Raw genomic sequence first — 18,628 nt, 5'->3', positions numbered from 1 at the left:
TTATTGATCATTAATTGTATTTGTTTATTTGCAGTGGAAAGGTTTTACCCGCGTTTTTCATCAAGTTAACATCTTTAAAACGAATGATATTGATATGTGCTAATATGATAGGGTTTAATAATTATAAAATAATGACATTTGCAGTTTTAAAATTACCAAATAGGCACACAACCTCTCAAATCTGCCACCGCAAACGTTGTTGGTAGTTTTTTGGACAAAGCACCCTGAATCTTTTTGGTAAACGTTACAACAATTTGATTTTTGATATGTTGTCATTTCACTTTTGTACACTAGATGGCGATAACTAACTTTTTACGCCAATGGACGTGTTAAATACTAGACGAGTGAACAAAAAGCATGGCGTCCTCGTACTATCAAGCGATGCAGGACAATTTCAAGAATAATAATAAAAGCAGAGAGTTCCCGGCTCACAGCGCTAAAGTGCATTCGGTAGCCTGGAGCTGTGATGGGAGGCGACTGGCATCCGGATCATTTGATAAAACCGCGAGCGTGTTTGTCCTGGAAAAAGATCGACTGGTAAGAGACTTTATTAGGGTGTCCATCAGACTTTAATTCTACAATGAAATCACAAATGTTGATTATTCTTCTTCTATATATGGTCATTTTTGAACAACGAAAGTGTTATTTTGTAAACAATACTGATAAAAATAAATCCTGAGGGTTTCTAATGCGAAATCCAACACACTACCAGTAGAGAACCCCCAGCTTTTTATTAAAACCAATACAATTCCCATTAAATCCATTTCCGTGCATAATGCATTTCTGTCTTAAAGCTGTCTAGTTGTCATTAGTTCACTAATGGTCAAAAGTGCTGACACTTAATTCGACATTTATTTATCAGGTAAAAGAAAACAACTACAAAGGTCATGGAGATAGTGTGGATCAGCTGTGCTGGCATCCCACAAGCCCTGATCTGTTTGTCACTGCATCAGGAGACAAGACCATCCGTATCTGGGATGTACGGACCACCAAATGCATGGCCACAGTGAGCACGAAAGGTGTTGCATATATAAATATATATAAAAATAAAGATATTGTTCTATTAGCATTTATTTGCAGTTAATGAAAACTGGCCAAACTGGTGAAGGTAACAGACAAGATGTTCTGTATTAATAACAAGTTCACATTTAAGCAACACGAAAGTAATATTTGTACACGTATTTAGGAAAAGTTCAAATATAATTTTTTATGTTTTGTCATTCTATCAGTATTTTACATTTGCGGTTTGGATGACTTGATGTCACTCCTGAGGTTTGATTTTGTAGAAATTCACCATCTAGAAATAATGAATAAATATATATTTGGTTCTTACATTTTTCTATGGCTGTATGTGCTTGCTATTGATTTTATATGACCAGTGTGTGCTTTTGCTCCCTTGTCTGTAAGGGGAGAATATAAACATATGCTGGAGTCCCGATGGTCAAACCATTGCTGTCGGAAACAAGGATGATGTTGTAACTTTTATTGACGCCAAGACACACCGTGCACGTGGTGAAGAGCAGTTTAAGTTCGAGGTCAATGAGATTTCCTGGAATAATGACAATGATATGTTCTTCTTAACAAATGGCAATGGCTGCATCAACATATTGAGGTAAACTTGAGCTTTTAACTGACACTTCATTAACAGTTTGTGTTGTGAACATATTTTAAACATATTACTTTGTTTGTCTGTACATTTATGTAGTTTTCAGGCAGGTTTATGCATTTGTAAGCACTTTTATCCACGGTGACCAGCCAGCTTTACAGCCCGTTAAAGTCCATTCATGAACAAATATGATAATCAAAGAATTTAATTCAATATTAATGATTTATTCTTCAGTTACCCCGAACTCAAGCTCATTCAGTCAATCAATGCCCATCCGTCCAACTGTATCTGCATAAAGTTTGATCCCACGGGGAAGTATTTTGCCACAGGAAGTGCAGATGCTCTGGTCAGTCTGTGGGATGTGCAAGAGCTGGTGTGTGTTCGCTGCTTCTCAAGGTCAGTTGATGTTAGAAATAATGTTGGTGTTGTATTAGATTTTTTTATTGTGCAAGAGAAAAGAAGATGAACACTAAACAAAGAGCAATAAGAATACATTAGAAATTATTTTAAAACATAAAAAATGGCAGTACAACAGTTCATATCAATTGAAAGTCAACAATTCACTTCATGCAATTCTTTACTCAATTAACTAGACAATCTTTAAAAAATTGGCAAAGACAAACATTAATAAATCTGCAACTATAATAGTCTATCATTTAATAATTGTAAAATAATTTTTCATTTATTCATACTGATTTTACTTCCACAGACTCGACTGGCCTGTGCGTACGCTCAGTTTCAGTCATGATGGTAAAATGTTGGCATCAGCCTCCGAAGATCATTTTATTGACATCGCTGAAGTCGAGACGGGTGAGCAGAGATACACGCTGAAATTATCCTTAAAGCTTGTGAAGTGCATGTGTAATAAACTGATTTGTGCTTGTTCTTTCTGTAGGTGAGAAGTTGTGGGAGGTTCAGTGCGAGTCGCCGACCTTCACTGTAGCGTGGCATCCGAAGAGACCACTGCTGGCATATGCCTGTGACGATAAAGAAGGCAAATATGACAGCAACAGAGAGGCAGGGACTGTCAAACTATTTGGCCTTCCTAATGACTCCTGAGGACCAGTGTTACGATGCGGTGTTTTAGTTAGTCTATACTTTACCTGTTTAAGTTTATATATGCCTCTTTTGGAGGATAAATGGATAGTTCGACTTCAACTAGTGTGATTAGATTTCTTAATAAGTATGAATTCAGTGTTGTATATAGTTGAAATATATTTTGACCAACAGATAGTAAACTTAAACATGTCAACATTCAAGTTCAGCTCATATGAGATGTTTGTATTAGACATTGTGATACAAATTAAAATGACAAATTCCTGAATACTTCCTGACGTCTAATTCAGTAAGCAAGTGTGAATCACCACAGACTGCAGCTAATTTTGTGAGCAAAAGGATTTGTTATTTATACCATAAACATTATAAGTTTTAATATTGGATTAATTCAGGTCCAGTTAAAAGTTTAAAATGAGAATTTTGTTATTTTGTGATTGTCTCTTGCCTTATTAAGAGTGAAAAAAAATATTTTTGGATCTCTAGGATTGCTTGGAATTTCAATTGAGTCATTTTTCAGAAATGACCAACAGAGGGCAGCAGAAGCTTTTCTCAAATGAGCATGACATTAGTATGAATTAATACAGGAATTACTGTATATTTTTAAGAACTAAACTTTTTGTACCGTATTTTATTAAATTGTTTTTTTAAACCACAAGGATACTTGTTGTTGTTTATTAAGGAAAAAGAATAACAAACAAGCAGTGAAATAATAAATGGAAAACCACCAAATTGGGTGTTCAGTTATTTGTCAGTTCAAATTAAATAGAATTAAAGAAAATGGCCATTTTGTTACTAGAATGATCCTGAAGTTTTACCTTTTTTTATGTTGGCCTGGGCCAACGTGTAAAAATCCCTAGCACACCAAAAAATAATTTATTGTTATGTGTAGAAACAGAGTAAGAGTAATTTATCTAGACTGCTGCCATTGCACATGCTTCAGAAGTTACTAGAAAAATCGCTGTGGCCACGAAACCAGAGTTCATGTTACAGATACACAGATACAGATTTTACATGTTTTCTTCTCTTCTGTATTTATGCAATGCAGTCTTTTCTGTTTTTCAAAGCTTAATATTGATTTAAGTCGGCATTGTTTTGTGATTGTTTGAGGTAGAAGCGTGGCAAAGGGTCACTGTAGGTGGAGCGAATCTCTGGTCTCCGGTCAGCAGGAAACAGTGTTTAAGTAAGATGAGATAGAGCCTCATCTTTAATCTTGCTCAGCTGTGAAAGACTTGCACAGCACGAGTGTTCTCCATGCCCACTTTAGGAGCTTCCAGCCTGGCTGGTGGCAGCTGTCCTCACCCTTCTCTGGTGAATCACCACAGCAGGATCCGGCAAGCCACTTCCTACATATCACAGAGCTACAGGCATCATTTAAGTGATTCTAATTACATTTCATTTAGCAATAGCAATAGCAATTTTGTCAACATTTTTATTTTTCACTGTAAAAAAAATATTTTACTGTTATTTTTTATCGATATTTCACGTATAAAATAAAAACATATGTCATTTTAAGAGTAAAAATGAAAAAAAAGGTGGAAAGCGTATAATTTTAGAAGGGAAAATATTAGACACCTAGCTGCCAGGAGAATAATGTCATTTTACAGGATTTGTACAGTTTATTTTTGAAATAAAATTACAGAAAAACTGCTAATGCACAAGAAAAACATTTAATTTTACAGGAAAAACCCAGCTGGTTGATTTTTTACCAGATTTTTTTCCATTGTACGAACATATATCAGTGGGATTCCACCTAACTGTCATTTTATTATGATATATCTCATAAAGATGTTTTGTTGAAGGTCAGATAGTCTGGCACCTTGTTACCTAGTGGACGATGAGGTTGTGTAGAGTAATAAACTGGAGGGTCCCACATGAGAGAAGATTGATTGGATCCAACCCTCTGCAGTCACTATGAATTTGTTTCTATGCCGTAACAACCCCCCTCTATATAACTGTTATAGGACATACCTGATAACATTTTTGTGTCCGCCAAAAATAAACCTGTAATTGAGTTTTAACTTTTTGCCTTTCCTGAAGCTCAGTGGTAAGAGCCTTGGCAAGGTTGTGGGTTCTCTCCCAGGGGATTGCAAATACCTAAATATATGTGTATAGGTTTATTTAATGTAAGTCGCTTTGGATAAAAGCGTCTGCCAAGTGCCACCATGAGTCATGACTCACAAAATAACATTAAACATATGCATTTTACATCCAGTAAATTTTACAAATGATTCAGTCAGATTTTAGACGTTTTTGCATAGAAATTATATCACAGGAAAATGAGAATAGACAGAAGTGCTGTCTTATTTTATATAAAGCAGTGATACTTAAAATATAATTTCTGACTCAGAAGAAATTAAACATAAGCTCCCTAGGTAGGGCTTTCATTTAAATGAATTTTATCAGATAATTTCAGTGTGCAGTGTTGAAAATACAGTTAGAAACTAAGATTTAAAATTAATCCTTTTACTTTTAATGTGACAATTGAATCGGTTTAAATTAGTTCTTCATGCGTCTTAAAATGACAGAAGTTACACAAATGAATAAAGGCAGAAGTAAAATACCTTCTGCTCCTCTCAGTTAAGATGACATGACACATTTTCGTATCTCCCCTAATTTCCATTTCAATAGATTGAGCTTCCCGGTCCCTTATGAGACTCCCCGCCTCCCTCAGGTCTTAATGGATTAGTTTTTCCACCATCCATATTATTGGCTTTCTACTCTTCCAATTTGTCTTTCAGTCTTTGCTCCAGTAATTTATGGGACTTGATTTGAAACAAAACATTTTTGACATGCAATTTATTAGCACCTCACAGTAACCTTTGCTGTCCAAACATGCACGCTCTGGAAACATTGCTGTCAGTCTTTTGAATGAACGTAACATGCAATTGTTGGGGAAAAAAACGAACCATTTGTGTTGAAATGTTTTAAAAAATGACTTTTCTCCCTCTATTAAGATTCTTTGTAAACGTGTCTTTTAAATATGTACTGAATTTCTAACTTGTTAGTTTTCATTTCAGAGTTAAGAGTTACACATTCATGGCATTAAATACTGCGCAGACCTATAATCCCAACAAAATTACAATCATAATATAAAATAGACAGCATCTAGTATCCTTTTCCTTTTGCATTAGTCAGGGTTGTAGAGTAATGACCTTGAAAGGGAACAAAATTGGATAGACCAGTATATATAAAGTGAGTAAATGGGGTTATTTCATAGGGTGGCCAATAGGTTAAAGAGCGCGAATGGGTGATGATTATGGGAGATTGGATAGGAAAAACTGTTTCAGAGTTTGATGTGAAAGATCACAATAAGATTAGTACACAGGGTCCAATGTGAAAGACTGACAGAATTACAAAACACAAGAAAAGTGTGAGAAACATCAAGGTTCTCTTGAAATGGTCACTTATTTTTTTGCATTGTCTGTAATATAAAATCAGTTGTTTTTATTCATTTAATAATATAAAAAACAAGGACATAAAACATTTTTATTAAACATTTTTCTATTGTATTTTCCAAAAATGTAAATGTATCAGATGTACAGTGATTTGGTTTGACAGATATTGTATTATATCATGCAATGAAAAGAAACCAATTTTGTACATTGTATACATTGATACCCTGAATCGAAAACCTTGAATGTTTGAATGCTTGAATGTCTTTATACCGATGATAGTGCCTCTCAATTTTATCGTAGTCGCATATGAAAGACATTCATTTGTGTAACTGTAAAATGCATTGATTTAGTGCACATGATGGATGATCAGTTTGTCTTCTTCTGTTTATTCATAATGGTTTTCCAAACACAAGATTAAGAGGCAAATCCCTGACAGTGTGTTTGCACAAATGGTTTGGCTCGAAGCTACGCACTACACACTCATTAGCCACATTTGTGCTTGGTATTAAGTTTTTTTGAAGCTTAGACGTAATTTTGTTAGCAAGTGCAATAACAAATGCACTGAGCATCTATTATTGTGCCTTAAGATCTTACTTAAATTGTACATCACCAGTGTGATATTCAAACAAAACAAGATGATTTTTTTATTTGTGGTTTTAAGAGACATGCCAAACATTTTATTTTTAACCGGATAGACCTGAAAGGCTGCACTGAGGTTCATTCTGAAACATAAGGATCCTTCCAGGTTCACTTTATAACAGAACAGTTCTGTTTCAAATGCTGTAAATGAGATTCGCTGTTACAAATTCGTTCAGGCCCCTGACAACAGAAACTAATAGACCCATGCATTCAGTATTTCATTTTGAACTGCCACAAAATTGCCTTATTAAGGACAGCAACCATGAATATTCTCAAAATGACACAACGCTGTATATGATGTCAACAACTGAAAACCGAAATGATAGCATACAGGGCCTCATCACTTTTGTGTTGACATTTGTAAATAAAAAAGACAATTATGGCCTGTCGTTTGACAGTTCTCTGACAGTATTCAACAATGATATTTCTTGATGTCAGTGAAGCCACAGGATCATTGTATGAGTTTGCTGTCACACGTCTGCTGCTTCCTAACCTGCTTGTGCACTTGGTCTTGAGAAATGATTGTTATTTATTGTGTTTGCAGTGATTCATCCATTTGAATCTTTTCGCACTTAAGGACATACTGTACATGGAATGACCAGTTTTAACAGCGACCATTTTTTTAAATTTGATGCTAATAGTAAGATATGGTGCTGATTCAAGCCCTTAACACAGACATTTCCTCGGATTGCGGTGAAATGAGTGCATGTTAATCATTGCACTTTAATGTATTGAGAGTGATATAAACATCTATGTGAAATATAAAATTCATCTGATATACAGTATAGAATGCTGATCATGTGTCAAACTTACAAATAGCACAAAAACTGATTTACAGCACCTTTTGTAAAAAGCATACAGGATGATGAAGTAACGGCAACTTTAATGAAAAGGTTTTAATTTCAAGTAATTTGAGGCACAGATTTAAATGTTTAGTTCAAACCTAATCTCGCTGGTTAGTGTGTGCACCTGACAGCTGTGCATTTTACATATTTGAAAGTATAATACTTAATTTTTACATGATCACACATCTGCTGTTGTTTAGACATTTAGAAAAATGTTTATTACCATTTTCACATTTTTTAAGCTCTGTAAGCATTTTTACGGTGGGCCATATACTGAAATGTGAAAAAAAATCATTGCGGGAATAAAAATAGTGTTTTAGATCCTTTCTGAGCCTGAGAAAACAAAGACATTTTTTTCTTTCCTTGAAACTCTTTTAAAAAGCGTAAAAAAAAAATTCCCGCAGTAATTTTTTTTTCCGTGATCATAACATTTTTGCCGCTCAAAACTTCGCTGTTCAAAACTTTTTGCCCTTCAAAACGTTTTGCTTTTCAAAACTATGTTTTGCTCTTCAAATCTTTTTAGCAAAAATTTGAAAGAGCGAAAATGTATTTTTTTTATTTTTATGTATTTTTTTTCTTGTCACGATACATTATTTTCATGTTGCGGTTCAGGGCTTCCATACATTTTTACATATTGTCAAGCAATATTAATACATGTTAATGTTTTACAGCTTTAAAATATTTAATTCTAATAACCTTTAACATTTATTAACATAACATTTGTTACTTTATACACTAAAAAATGTATACCGCTCAAATGTAAAATCTGGTTCCTGAAACAGAATCTCTGACTGTATGTCTATTCATTATTAATTCTTCAGCTCATCCCTGAAATCTAAAAGAACAAAGTCAGTAATAAATCATTTATAAACAGCTGGAGGGAAATCTTTTACTCTACATAATAGCTTCCTGTTCCTTCAGTAAGAAAGAAAGACAGAGCACTGGTAGTATCGCCATAAAGGATTAGGATACAATTTGATTACACTAAAACGATGAACCAAATGAAAGACACATGCTCCAGATCATTCACATAACGTCAAATGAACAGATGAAGAAATCATTTTATTTTATAGGATATTAAAAGTCCAAAAGCATCCTAAACATGAGAGAATCACCAACACAGTAAGACCCTTTACCCAGTTATTTATTACCCAATGCAATTAATGTCATTAAAATAATACAGGAAAATAAACATCCAGCTGGAATGTATAAAGAGGGAAATCTGTGAATTATTAAATATAATGCCCAAAAAAGTGTTCGGACACTTAGAAGACACTTGCAATGTAAGATCATGCTTGGATTATGTAACACAATATAAGCAATCATATAAAAACACAGGGAACAATTCACAGAAAGGTCAAGTTTAAAATCAATTGCCTAAATGATTGAAGATGGTTGTTGCATTTTTATTTAATTTATTATCATTTGCAATGTAAAGTGTGACTTCAATTTTCTTTACTTTTTGGTGGCCTCAGTATTCGATTGGTGGCATAAAGGGATGAACCACTGCATCGGATGTTATTTACGCCAATACGTAATATTGTACTACAAACATTTTTGTTTGACATTGCAAATGATAAACAACTAACATCTCCAGCAACCTGACAGGGTTGATCAATTTTCCATACCCCTTACATAAGTAAGATTGAGATGGATTCTGTTGCAGGGACAGACAGTAATACACAAACATCTCGCATCCGGACGTTCTGATTTGGTATTTAATGCAAAGTTTATCTGCATGCATACATAAACATTAATGACCCATACAACCATTTCCCACTGTCTCCATGACAGCAGGCACAGCCTCCTCTGATTTAAAAGACATCAACAGCTTCAATAACAAATTTTACAGCACAGACAAGTACAGACACACATAAATACGCACTTACATTTAGCACACACAGTAGACATTACGACAGTGCAGTAGCAATCTTTTTAAAAGATTCTCTCTCTACAGAAATGTCCGTGTATAGCGTATACACTTCCTGACATACTATGAAGACAGATTCAATAGAAATCAACACATTTGTACAGATATAACAGATGCATAACTACAAGGTGATTTATCTACTTAGTATTTTTTATTTCTTATTGCAGTCTAACAATATGGCTTTGACTAGTGAAAAACACTTCAGGACTACAAAAATGAAAAAATCAGTCTCCTTCTTTCTTAAGAGTTTAATTTAAAAAACACTCATTGGTACCACTAAAGGGAAGGTTTACTTTAAAGTAGGACGTTATTTTTTATTTTAATGATCTTCACAATCTAAAAAGCATTTCGATCGCAGAACATTCAGCCTAATGGATACAGATACGTCTATTCCTGTAGTTGACATATTTTACTAAAATAGTTTGAAAAGGGTCACATTTAAATGTGATTCTGGAAAACATACATATACTAACTTTGTTTTTTATTTAACGAACCCAAAGTTTATATTTTTCGTCATGCAACACAATACCCGGTTGAGTATTTCTTTACAAAATGAATCAATACACCTGTATTAATAAACGGTTATGTAAACGTTAACCTTTTACCCACAAGAAGTGTCAACATGTTTATCAAATGGCAGTGTTTACTCAATGCTTCAAACATGAAAACATAATTAAATAATTCAAATAGCAAGGCATTGTTAAAATTTTAAAGACACTGTTTAAAAATGCACTTCAGACAAGCCAGCACTAAGATGATATTTTTGGACCATATACTGTATTTGCATTTTTAATATTTGATGTCCATTTGATGTCTTCCTTTGCTTCACCGCAGGAAGAAAATATTCTTGTTGATTAAATGTAAGAAAATATTACAAATAATATTCTGTTTATTGGAATTTTAGCACTATGGCATCAATCTCAAAGTATACTGATGTGTAGAAGTGTAATGAGTCTCTCTTTGGTGTTCTACATTTTGTGTTTCTGCAGTGATTGAATCATGTTTATTTTTTCATACACAATGTCTAAAACAATGATTCAAATTTGCCAGTAATACTTGATAATTTTGCACATTGTATTTTTTCTCAAATTTACACTTTTGGAAAATTTGCAACATATATCAACATGCAGAGTCCGTTGTATATTTTGTTTTAATATGTGGGCAAGTGTCAATTTTAAATTGTATTCCAAATATTACAAAAATAAGAAAGAGGTCTTTATAAGACCAGCTGTATAATTATTTCTCATGTCCAAAATTCGCTTGGATTTGTATCTGATTGTCATCTGTAATCTAACATCAGATCATCAGTGAAAAGTGTTTGACATCTGAATACATATTGAAGCTTCTGTAAATTCTTGTAATTTCAATACTGTCCTGAAAACTGTATGGGTAATTTGGTCCGGTTTATAAAAAGATAAACTGTGCCATTTTTGCTGTTCTGAGCTTTTCCTGATATCTTCTGCTGGCGAAATGTATGTGAATATTACTTGTGGTCAGGCCAAGTTCTAATTCACACTACAAGAAGGAACTGATAGGAGAAAAGATTGTTTATAAAGAAAAAAATCTAAATGAATAATATATCATAAACAATGAGAACTGCCAGGCTGCAAACCATGTGAGTATTCAGGTGATAAGCATAATAGTTTCCCCCATTTTTAAAACTGGCAACATATCTGATGGAACATAAGAGCCGCCGCAGATGACAAAATGGTCAGTAAAATCTTTACTGAAAAAATTACGGACATATTTTGCACTTTGTTAATCCCTGTACAAACGATCAATATCGGTTTTGAATGTGGGGCTGATCATTAAGAACCTTTAAGGCAGAAAATATCAGAGACCCTGGCGATGCATTGTAAACAAATAGAAAGATCTATAGAAAGTGTAAACAATCTATACCTGAATGGCAGTGAAAAGACCAAACGCTGTTGGGTTATGAATTGTGTTTCTATCCTCAGAGAAGAGTAAATCAACTTCTGTCAAGGCAGTGAAAAGCCTTTCACCTGTTTGGCAAAAAATCCCCCCGGCACCCGAATGCCTGTAGGAATCAGCGTTTGTGTCTGTTACTTCTTAAACATGTCCTGCAGAGGTCCAGGTAGGAATTTGAGAACGGTGTCTAGTATGCTCTCCTCTTCCTCGTCGTCTTCCGCCCCGCAGCCTGCTGGGATGGCCTTTTTGGGGCGAGTCAGTGAGCCCTCGCACGCTTGTTCCATAGCTGCTTTCTCCTCGGCTTCTTTCTCCTCTTTTTTCTTTAGTCCGTACTACAAGAACAAAGGAAATAAGGGATTATAGTCAGTCCAGAAGTAAGGTAAGAATAACTGCCTATTATAACGAAATAATCGTGTTTTTACACCTTCTATGTACATAAACTTGTTGTTGGACACTCCATAAACCAAAGTAGGACCTTAAAAATCCCTTTTTATGTACTCTTTAAAGCATTATATATCTTACTTTGGGACTGCTTGAAGCTAAAGTATATACGTGCCTAGTCTACATTGTACAGTGTTTCTCGACTAATGTTAACAAATAAAATTTTTATGTAAAGTGCTACCATACTATCTTAATGTTACACCATTATATATCGGCGTCGCGATATCATTTTTTTGCTCGCAAAACCACCAATTGAAAACCACTGCTGTAATAGTATAGCCAGTCATGAAATGCATCTAAACACATCTTGTAGTGTTTCATTATTATTCATGTCCTTCAATCATCACATTGGTGTTGAATAAGATCAGGCAATGTATAGATGTTCTCTTTGTGCTTATCATATCTATAGTTAGGGCTTGTATCACACTAATGGTCTCCTATTCTAGTGGTTAATGTTATCAAATATCCAGCAAAACTGTGCATGGATTTTTTTCTTCCATTCTGTTAAATGGCAGTAATTATCTGCCATTAAGACCTCCTGCAAATGTGACATTTCATTAAAGGCTTATGGTGAATGGTATTTGCTGTTATCTCCACACCTGTATTAATCATTAAGTGAAGGTGTAATGCTTCAGCCTGTTTTAGTTAGATATTGATTGGCAATTAGAAACAGACTCCACGTTTACAATTTCTTCTAATTTGACTTCATAGTGTTAGCATCTGTGACAGGACATTAAAGGGACAGTTCAGGGAAAAAACTAAATAACACCATGTTTTCCTCACCATCAAGGCATCCTAAGGGTATATGACTTACTTCTTTCAGACGAATACAGTCAGAGTTATAATACCATTTATCCGAGGCTCTTCCAAGCTGTATAATGGGAGTGAATGGGGAAGAGATTTTGACGCTCCAAAAAGTGCATCCATCGTTCAAAAAACTGCTCCACATGGCTCCATGGTGATACCGAAGGCCTTCTGGAGCGAATCGATGTGTTTGTTTAAGAGAAATATCCGTATTTACGACACACCACTGTCTCTTATACGTATGCCCACGGTATACCAGAAGTTAGACATATACATAGACATTATAAAGTATAAAATCTCTTCCTCCATTCACTCACATTATAAAGCTTGGAAGAGCGAGATGATAAATGGTATTCGTTAGGCTGGGTTTTGAGACCATTTGGGCGATTCGATTCTTATTTATATGGTTTCAATTCGATTAAATTACGATTTTCGGTTCGAAAAACCCACTCAGCTAAATGAATGAAATACACATTCATATTAATAGTATAGCCGGCACAATTGTTTTAAATTACTTTTTCCTTTTACTTTGAGTAACCAAACATTACTGTAAAAAAGTAAAACCATTATAACTGTGCAACTGGGAAATCATGTACAACTTAAAATTCATAAACAAATTGAAACATGTTTAAGAAATATTCAACTTGAATAATGGGGCAATCCTCTGGACGAGAGGCGGAATACAGATGATATTCTCTGAGGCATGTGCATTAAGAATCGATTCGGGAAATATTGTTTTTTTTAAACTGAAGGTCGATTAAAATCGAAGAATCATATTTTTTTAACCCAGCCCTAGTATTCGTCTGAAAGAAGAACGTCATATACATCTAGGATGCCAGGAGGATGAGTAGAACATGTGGAAATTATGATTTTTCCCCTGAACTATCCCTTTAAAGCGGGTAGGAAGTGTGTGAAGCTCACCTTATCTCGAATGGCCTGTCGGACCTTTTCTCTCTCTGCCTCCATGCGAGCATGTTTGGCCTTCCTCTCATCCTCCTGTTGTCTCAGAGCCTCCTGACGCTCCTCTTCTTTTTTCTGGGCATCAGGATCCTTCTCCTCCTCTCCTCCTAACATCTTACCCATGTCTTTAGTGGCTCCTATATGAAACAGAGAAAATAAATGTAATGGTTTAAATATTTCATTGCATTCACCATAAATATAAAGTGTATATTAAAAATATAACTTGTAAATTAAATACATATTTTTTCATTAAATAAACTTAAATAATATGTACATCCTAGAAAAAATTAACTTTTGGATTTTTAATAAAAAAGTAAATTATTAAGTTAATATTGCTGTTTATTTTTGTGATATGTACTAAGCCCACAGACAATTTCTTTGAGTGTATGATTGTGTGTATATGCAAATGTTACCAGACACAACCTTGTTGTAAAGGATTGTATATTTACGAAATTGTATATTTTTTCTAAAAAATAGAAGAGGTTAATTCTTGTCTTCTCTGTGTGATATGGTGTTATGTAGATATGATAGGGCCAAAAATGCTGGGGCCAAACAGAGCCATGATGCATGTGTCACACCTCTCTTCACCATCTGCTTCGCTGCTTGAACTCATCTCTCTATTTCTCTGTATTTTGTATCCATATCTCATATATTTACATGTTCTAGTTTCACAACTACCCACCATCAGGTCTTTGTTAGTATTACGGCAATAAACAGTTTTATGCAATATTTGCCTATACATTGATGTCTGTGTCTACCATATGTTTCAAACACAAAACACAGCTGTGTTTGTAGCTCGGTAAAGACTGAAGTAACTATTAACTTTTCAGAATGGCAGGTAGCCAACACAGAAAGATTTACTATACAGACAAATTTTGTACTATAGCTTTGAGACATAATTTGCATAATGGCTGTGCATAAGCAACAGTGAGACCAACACTTATTAATTATTAATCGTGTTCATTTATTATGCATTTAAAATACAATGTCAAGATCTACACATCAACCTTAACCTGTGTTTAAAACTACTTGTGTATCACAAACAGGACATTCAGAATGAGTGAAGAGCTAATGTATGGATTTAAGTGGCCTTTGTGTGTGTGCGTCTGTACAAGTATATCACATGCAGAAAAACATTTTAGGATTTTTTCCTTAGGATATTTCATATAAATTATACATAAAGTATATAGTTTAGGGCTGTCAAACAATTAATTGCGATTAATCGCATCGCATCCAGAATAGACGTTTGTGTTTACATAATATATCTTTGTTTACTGTGCATATTATTTATTTATTTATAAACACATACACATACAAAAATATAGAAAATACAACTGAACAAAAGTTTCTTTTTAAATTCAAATATTTCAAAATATATATGAATACATAAATATTTACTACTATATACATGTATATGTATGCTCTTCTGTTTATAAAAACAAAATATGCATAGTACACAGATATATATTATGTAAACAAAAGCTCTTATTGGATTGGATGCAATTAATTGCGATTAATCGTTTGACTTCCCTAATGTTTTGTATTTTACATTTTTCACATATCCAGTCCAATTACATTTTGAGTAAAAATGGTCACGAAAATAAAATAAAAAATAGAAAGTCTATGGTAAGGCCCATAAAACATGAAAACGTGTTTGTGTGTGTGTGTCTAGGACACCTTGAGCTGACACATTAGCACTCATATGTGACTGATGGACATTCAAACCCCATACCAGCACTTTTACTCCCAAGCTCCCTCATTGATAATTAACAACCTGCCGTTTTGGCCCAGTTACTGTATATCCAAGCCTTTACATTTTTCATACTTAATGGTAGTTAGAAGGTCAATAATCCTGAGGTGCCTTCCAAATGTATCACAACTAATAGAAGAAAAAAACATACTTGGGGCTGTCAAATAACTAATGGTACCATGGCCAGTTTTAGTGAACCTCACCACCACCATCTGTTCAATCCTTACCAGAATTCATTCATAAACCAGTTTCACCAGAAAGACCCGCTAGTTGACCAAACTTCCCCCCTGTCCTGGACAAATGGATACTTCAATGATTCCCATTTGGGATTTTTTATGTAGGGGAATCAACTTGAATTTATTATAGTAGTCTGTGCATTAACATGGAATAGGAATTTAATCATCTTATGCCTGATTCAGACCAGACAAATTCAGCCAGATTTCATCATGATACACTTATTGTAGAGCAGTGGTTCTCAATTCTGGCCCGCGAGATCCACTTTCCTACCTAGTTTAGCCCCAACTCTGATAAAACACCCGAAGAGGCTAATCAGTGACTTCAGGAACAGACACATTCAATTTAATGTTGGGCTGCGCAGATTGTTTGGCATATCGCATTAAAGTACCGCAAGAGCGATTCAAATGTGTACCGAGCAATCTGCACTTGAAACGCTATCGCGGACCTTAAATCTCATACGCTGATAGATTTGGAGAGTTGAATGCATCTATTTCTAAAGACGCTGATTAGCTTGTTCAGGTGTTTTATATCAGAGTTTGGGCTAAACTCCGCAGGAAAATGGATCTCACGGGCCAGAGCTGGAACCACTGGTGTAGAGTGATGCGGTGACTTGAATGTTTTGTCCCATGTATACAACAACCAACAGTGCATGTTTGATGCTTCATGACGTCCCGACAGAAAGACTAAAAAAAGTTAAAAAATGGCATTTTATTGATGGATGTTATATAAACGCTGGATATAACGCTGGAGTTGGAGATCTTTTGAAACTGATAGATGGAGCGGTCCCAGCGCTAAAAGATGCGGACATGAACCACACACAGTAAGTGAAACTGAGTCATATATCTGTGTTTTGTTAGCAGTGAGTGTGCACGTGCTGTAGTCCCCCCCCCCCCGCAGATTAAATGTTTTGGAAATAATTATACAGCTAAATCTGTCTTTATAAATGTGATCAAACACTACAGATATTTGAAGGGTGCGATACTATTCTGTAAGTACTCAAGATTAACATGAGATAATGAGTCAAAATCACATAACATGATACCGCAACTATGACAACAGACAAAAAACGGGCGTAAAATATCAGACACTGTACCTTTAAGATAACTATTCTAAACCTTTTTATGCAGCACATTGTAATATGCAACACAATGCCACTAAAGCTCCAGAGAGCTTTTAAAATGAAGATGTAGACCACTGAATTCAACCCTGTTGTTATGTTTAAAGCCACACAGAGGATGTTGAATATAACAAAAGAATTGCTCTCCTCTATCAGATCCTCCGAGGCTTTACATCAAAGCACTGAGCAGGAACAGCACTGATGGTTCTGGATGGGAGAGTAAATCCGGACAACACATAGCAGCTGGAACTGTGTTCCAGTGTCTCTGGAAAACCCCTAAATCCTAATGATATGTGAATAATCAGAGCTTAAAAATTTGCATATTAATTAAGTTCTTTTAGAACGGTAAAATACTAATAGTTAAATAGGTCGCCTGTATTTCACAAAACCACTTCGGCTTTAGCACAGTCCATAAAACAAATACCTATACATAAATATCTTACACGAGGAGAATGGTTATGAAGGTTGGTAAGTGCATGTGGCGATACTATCTGTTATTATTTCCTTTAAAATTTCATACACCAGTGAATCTGTAGATACACTTTTTATTACAACTCCCCATTTATGCCCCCGTTTTCATCTTCCTTTGATAAATTTCACACTAACAGAGCAAACATATATGTTGTTTGTCACAGTCTGCTGACTTACAAGGGCAGTGTGGGGTGACTTCTCTGTTGGAGCTTTAAGGAATGCTATATATGCTTGTGAATAATTTGCCAGGCTCAAAGAAATCTGCCTAGTGTAAATCTGTTTAATAATGGATGATTTTCAAAGGGGAGACCATGCTCCCGTAAAATTCTCCAAACAAAGCTTTCATGTTTACATATTCAAAGTGCCACCCAACACATTTCTTTCATTTCTTTATTCATAGATGCAATATGAAAGCATTATGTGATAGCATGCGAATTTAAGAATGTGCTTAAAGACGTCTCATACAGAAGGCCATGATGTGGTCACACAAGATTTTTCATAAGGTAATCGGCTACAGCTGACCCACTCAAAGCAATTGACAAGGAAAATACATTTAATAATTTAATAATTGGCCAAAGTCGCACTGCTGATAAAACCAAATCATGTAATTGATTTAAAGGGCTTGATAACCTTGAGACAAGGTATGTCCATGAGCTATACACACACTGTGAATATTCTTACATAATCAATAAGCGCTTCGATTTGTTATTGATAAAAAATGTACTGAATAAAAAAGCTGTTCTGGTTCTTTTTGTTTTAACTCAGGGAGAGTCAATGAAAAATCGTATTCAGAAACAACCGCTTTATGCATCAGTTAACTGCCACGTGTCACACGAAAAACACATTTACTAACCAAATAAATGCAGAACAACATACGTCCTTATAACAACTGACATGTAATGGAGACGTGTCTCATTCACTCGCATGTGGCTTATGTAAGGGATACTGAACAGGCAGCCAGTTGTTATTGCAGAAATAGTGGAGGGTCTTGTATCATACTGAAGGGGCTTATTTCACGTATACAGCCGGCTGCTTGCACATTATCCCTTTTATAACACGGCTACTTGCCACATGAGAAAAAAACAGGACATGAAATGTGAATTTGAAAATTTTTATAAGCAATTTTTTACTGCGAATGCAGACCTTCTTTGAGGAAAAGCCATTTACTTTCGGTTTTAAGGTAAAAATTACGTTCATATGTAACGAACAGGCAATTTGGTTTAATCATTAGTAAATATAATGTCATTTATGGTATTAAAAGACATTGTTGGGCATGTATTCTCCAAAATGTAATAATTTATATACTTCTTCCAATTTAAAAGTAATAATTTATATTACAATATTTCTTTGTATTGTAATACGTTACACAACTTTTGAGTTACTTTGATCAAAATAACCACAAAAGTATGACTACCCTGTCGAAAAAAAACACCACAGAAATTCTAATG

At 34.7% G+C, this 18,628-nt stretch overlaps 2 protein-coding genes across 4 annotated transcripts in view; one reads left to right on the top strand and one right to left on the bottom strand.

Annotated features, from left to right (window-relative positions):
* Positions 1-287: 287 nt before the first annotated feature.
* thoc3 (THO complex 3) lies at positions 288-3,317 on the top strand. Its single transcript, XM_056769815.1, has 6 exons — positions 288-537; positions 863-1,019; positions 1,408-1,612; positions 1,841-2,002; positions 2,316-2,416; positions 2,502-3,317. The coding sequence occupies exons 1-6, from the start codon at positions 358-360 to the stop codon at positions 2,663-2,665; spliced, it is 969 nt and encodes a 322-aa protein (XP_056625793.1). The 5' UTR covers positions 288-357; the 3' UTR covers positions 2,666-3,317.
* A 5,267-nt stretch (positions 3,318-8,584) lies between these two features.
* The window catches only part of cplx2b (complexin 2b), a 30,112-nt gene continuing 20,068 nt past the window's right edge, over positions 8,585-18,628 (bottom strand). For all 3 annotated transcript variants that reach the window (XM_056770463.1, XM_056770461.1, XM_056770462.1), the window contains exons 3-4: positions 13,567-13,742; positions 8,585-11,732 (exon numbers count right to left, since the gene is read on the bottom strand). In XM_056770463.1, coding sequence (XP_056626441.1) covers positions 11,535-11,732; positions 13,567-13,742 — 374 coding nt within the window. In that variant the 3' untranslated portion in view covers positions 8,585-11,534. The remainder of the gene's footprint in view (positions 11,733-13,566; positions 13,743-18,628) is intronic.

Source organism: Triplophysa dalaica, chromosome 16 (genome assembly GCF_015846415.1).
Source record: "Triplophysa dalaica isolate WHDGS20190420 chromosome 16, ASM1584641v1, whole genome shotgun sequence".
In the NCBI taxonomy this organism is placed as follows: domain Eukaryota; kingdom Metazoa; phylum Chordata; class Actinopteri; order Cypriniformes; family Nemacheilidae; genus Triplophysa; species Triplophysa dalaica.
This window is presented reverse-complemented; position numbering and strand designations above follow the sequence as displayed.

Coding starts and splice junctions, on each gene's coding strand:
- thoc3 (XM_056769815.1), top strand. CDS start 358: ATGGCGTCCTCGTACTATCAAGCGATGCAGGACAATTTCAAGAATAAT. Junction 538..862: donor TCCTGGAAAAAGATCGACTG/GTAAGAGACTTT, acceptor TTTATTTATCAG/GTAAAAGAAAACAACTACAA. Junction 2,417..2,501: donor CATCGCTGAAGTCGAGACGG/GTGAGCAGAGAT, acceptor TTCTTTCTGTAG/GTGAGAAGTTGTGGGAGGTT.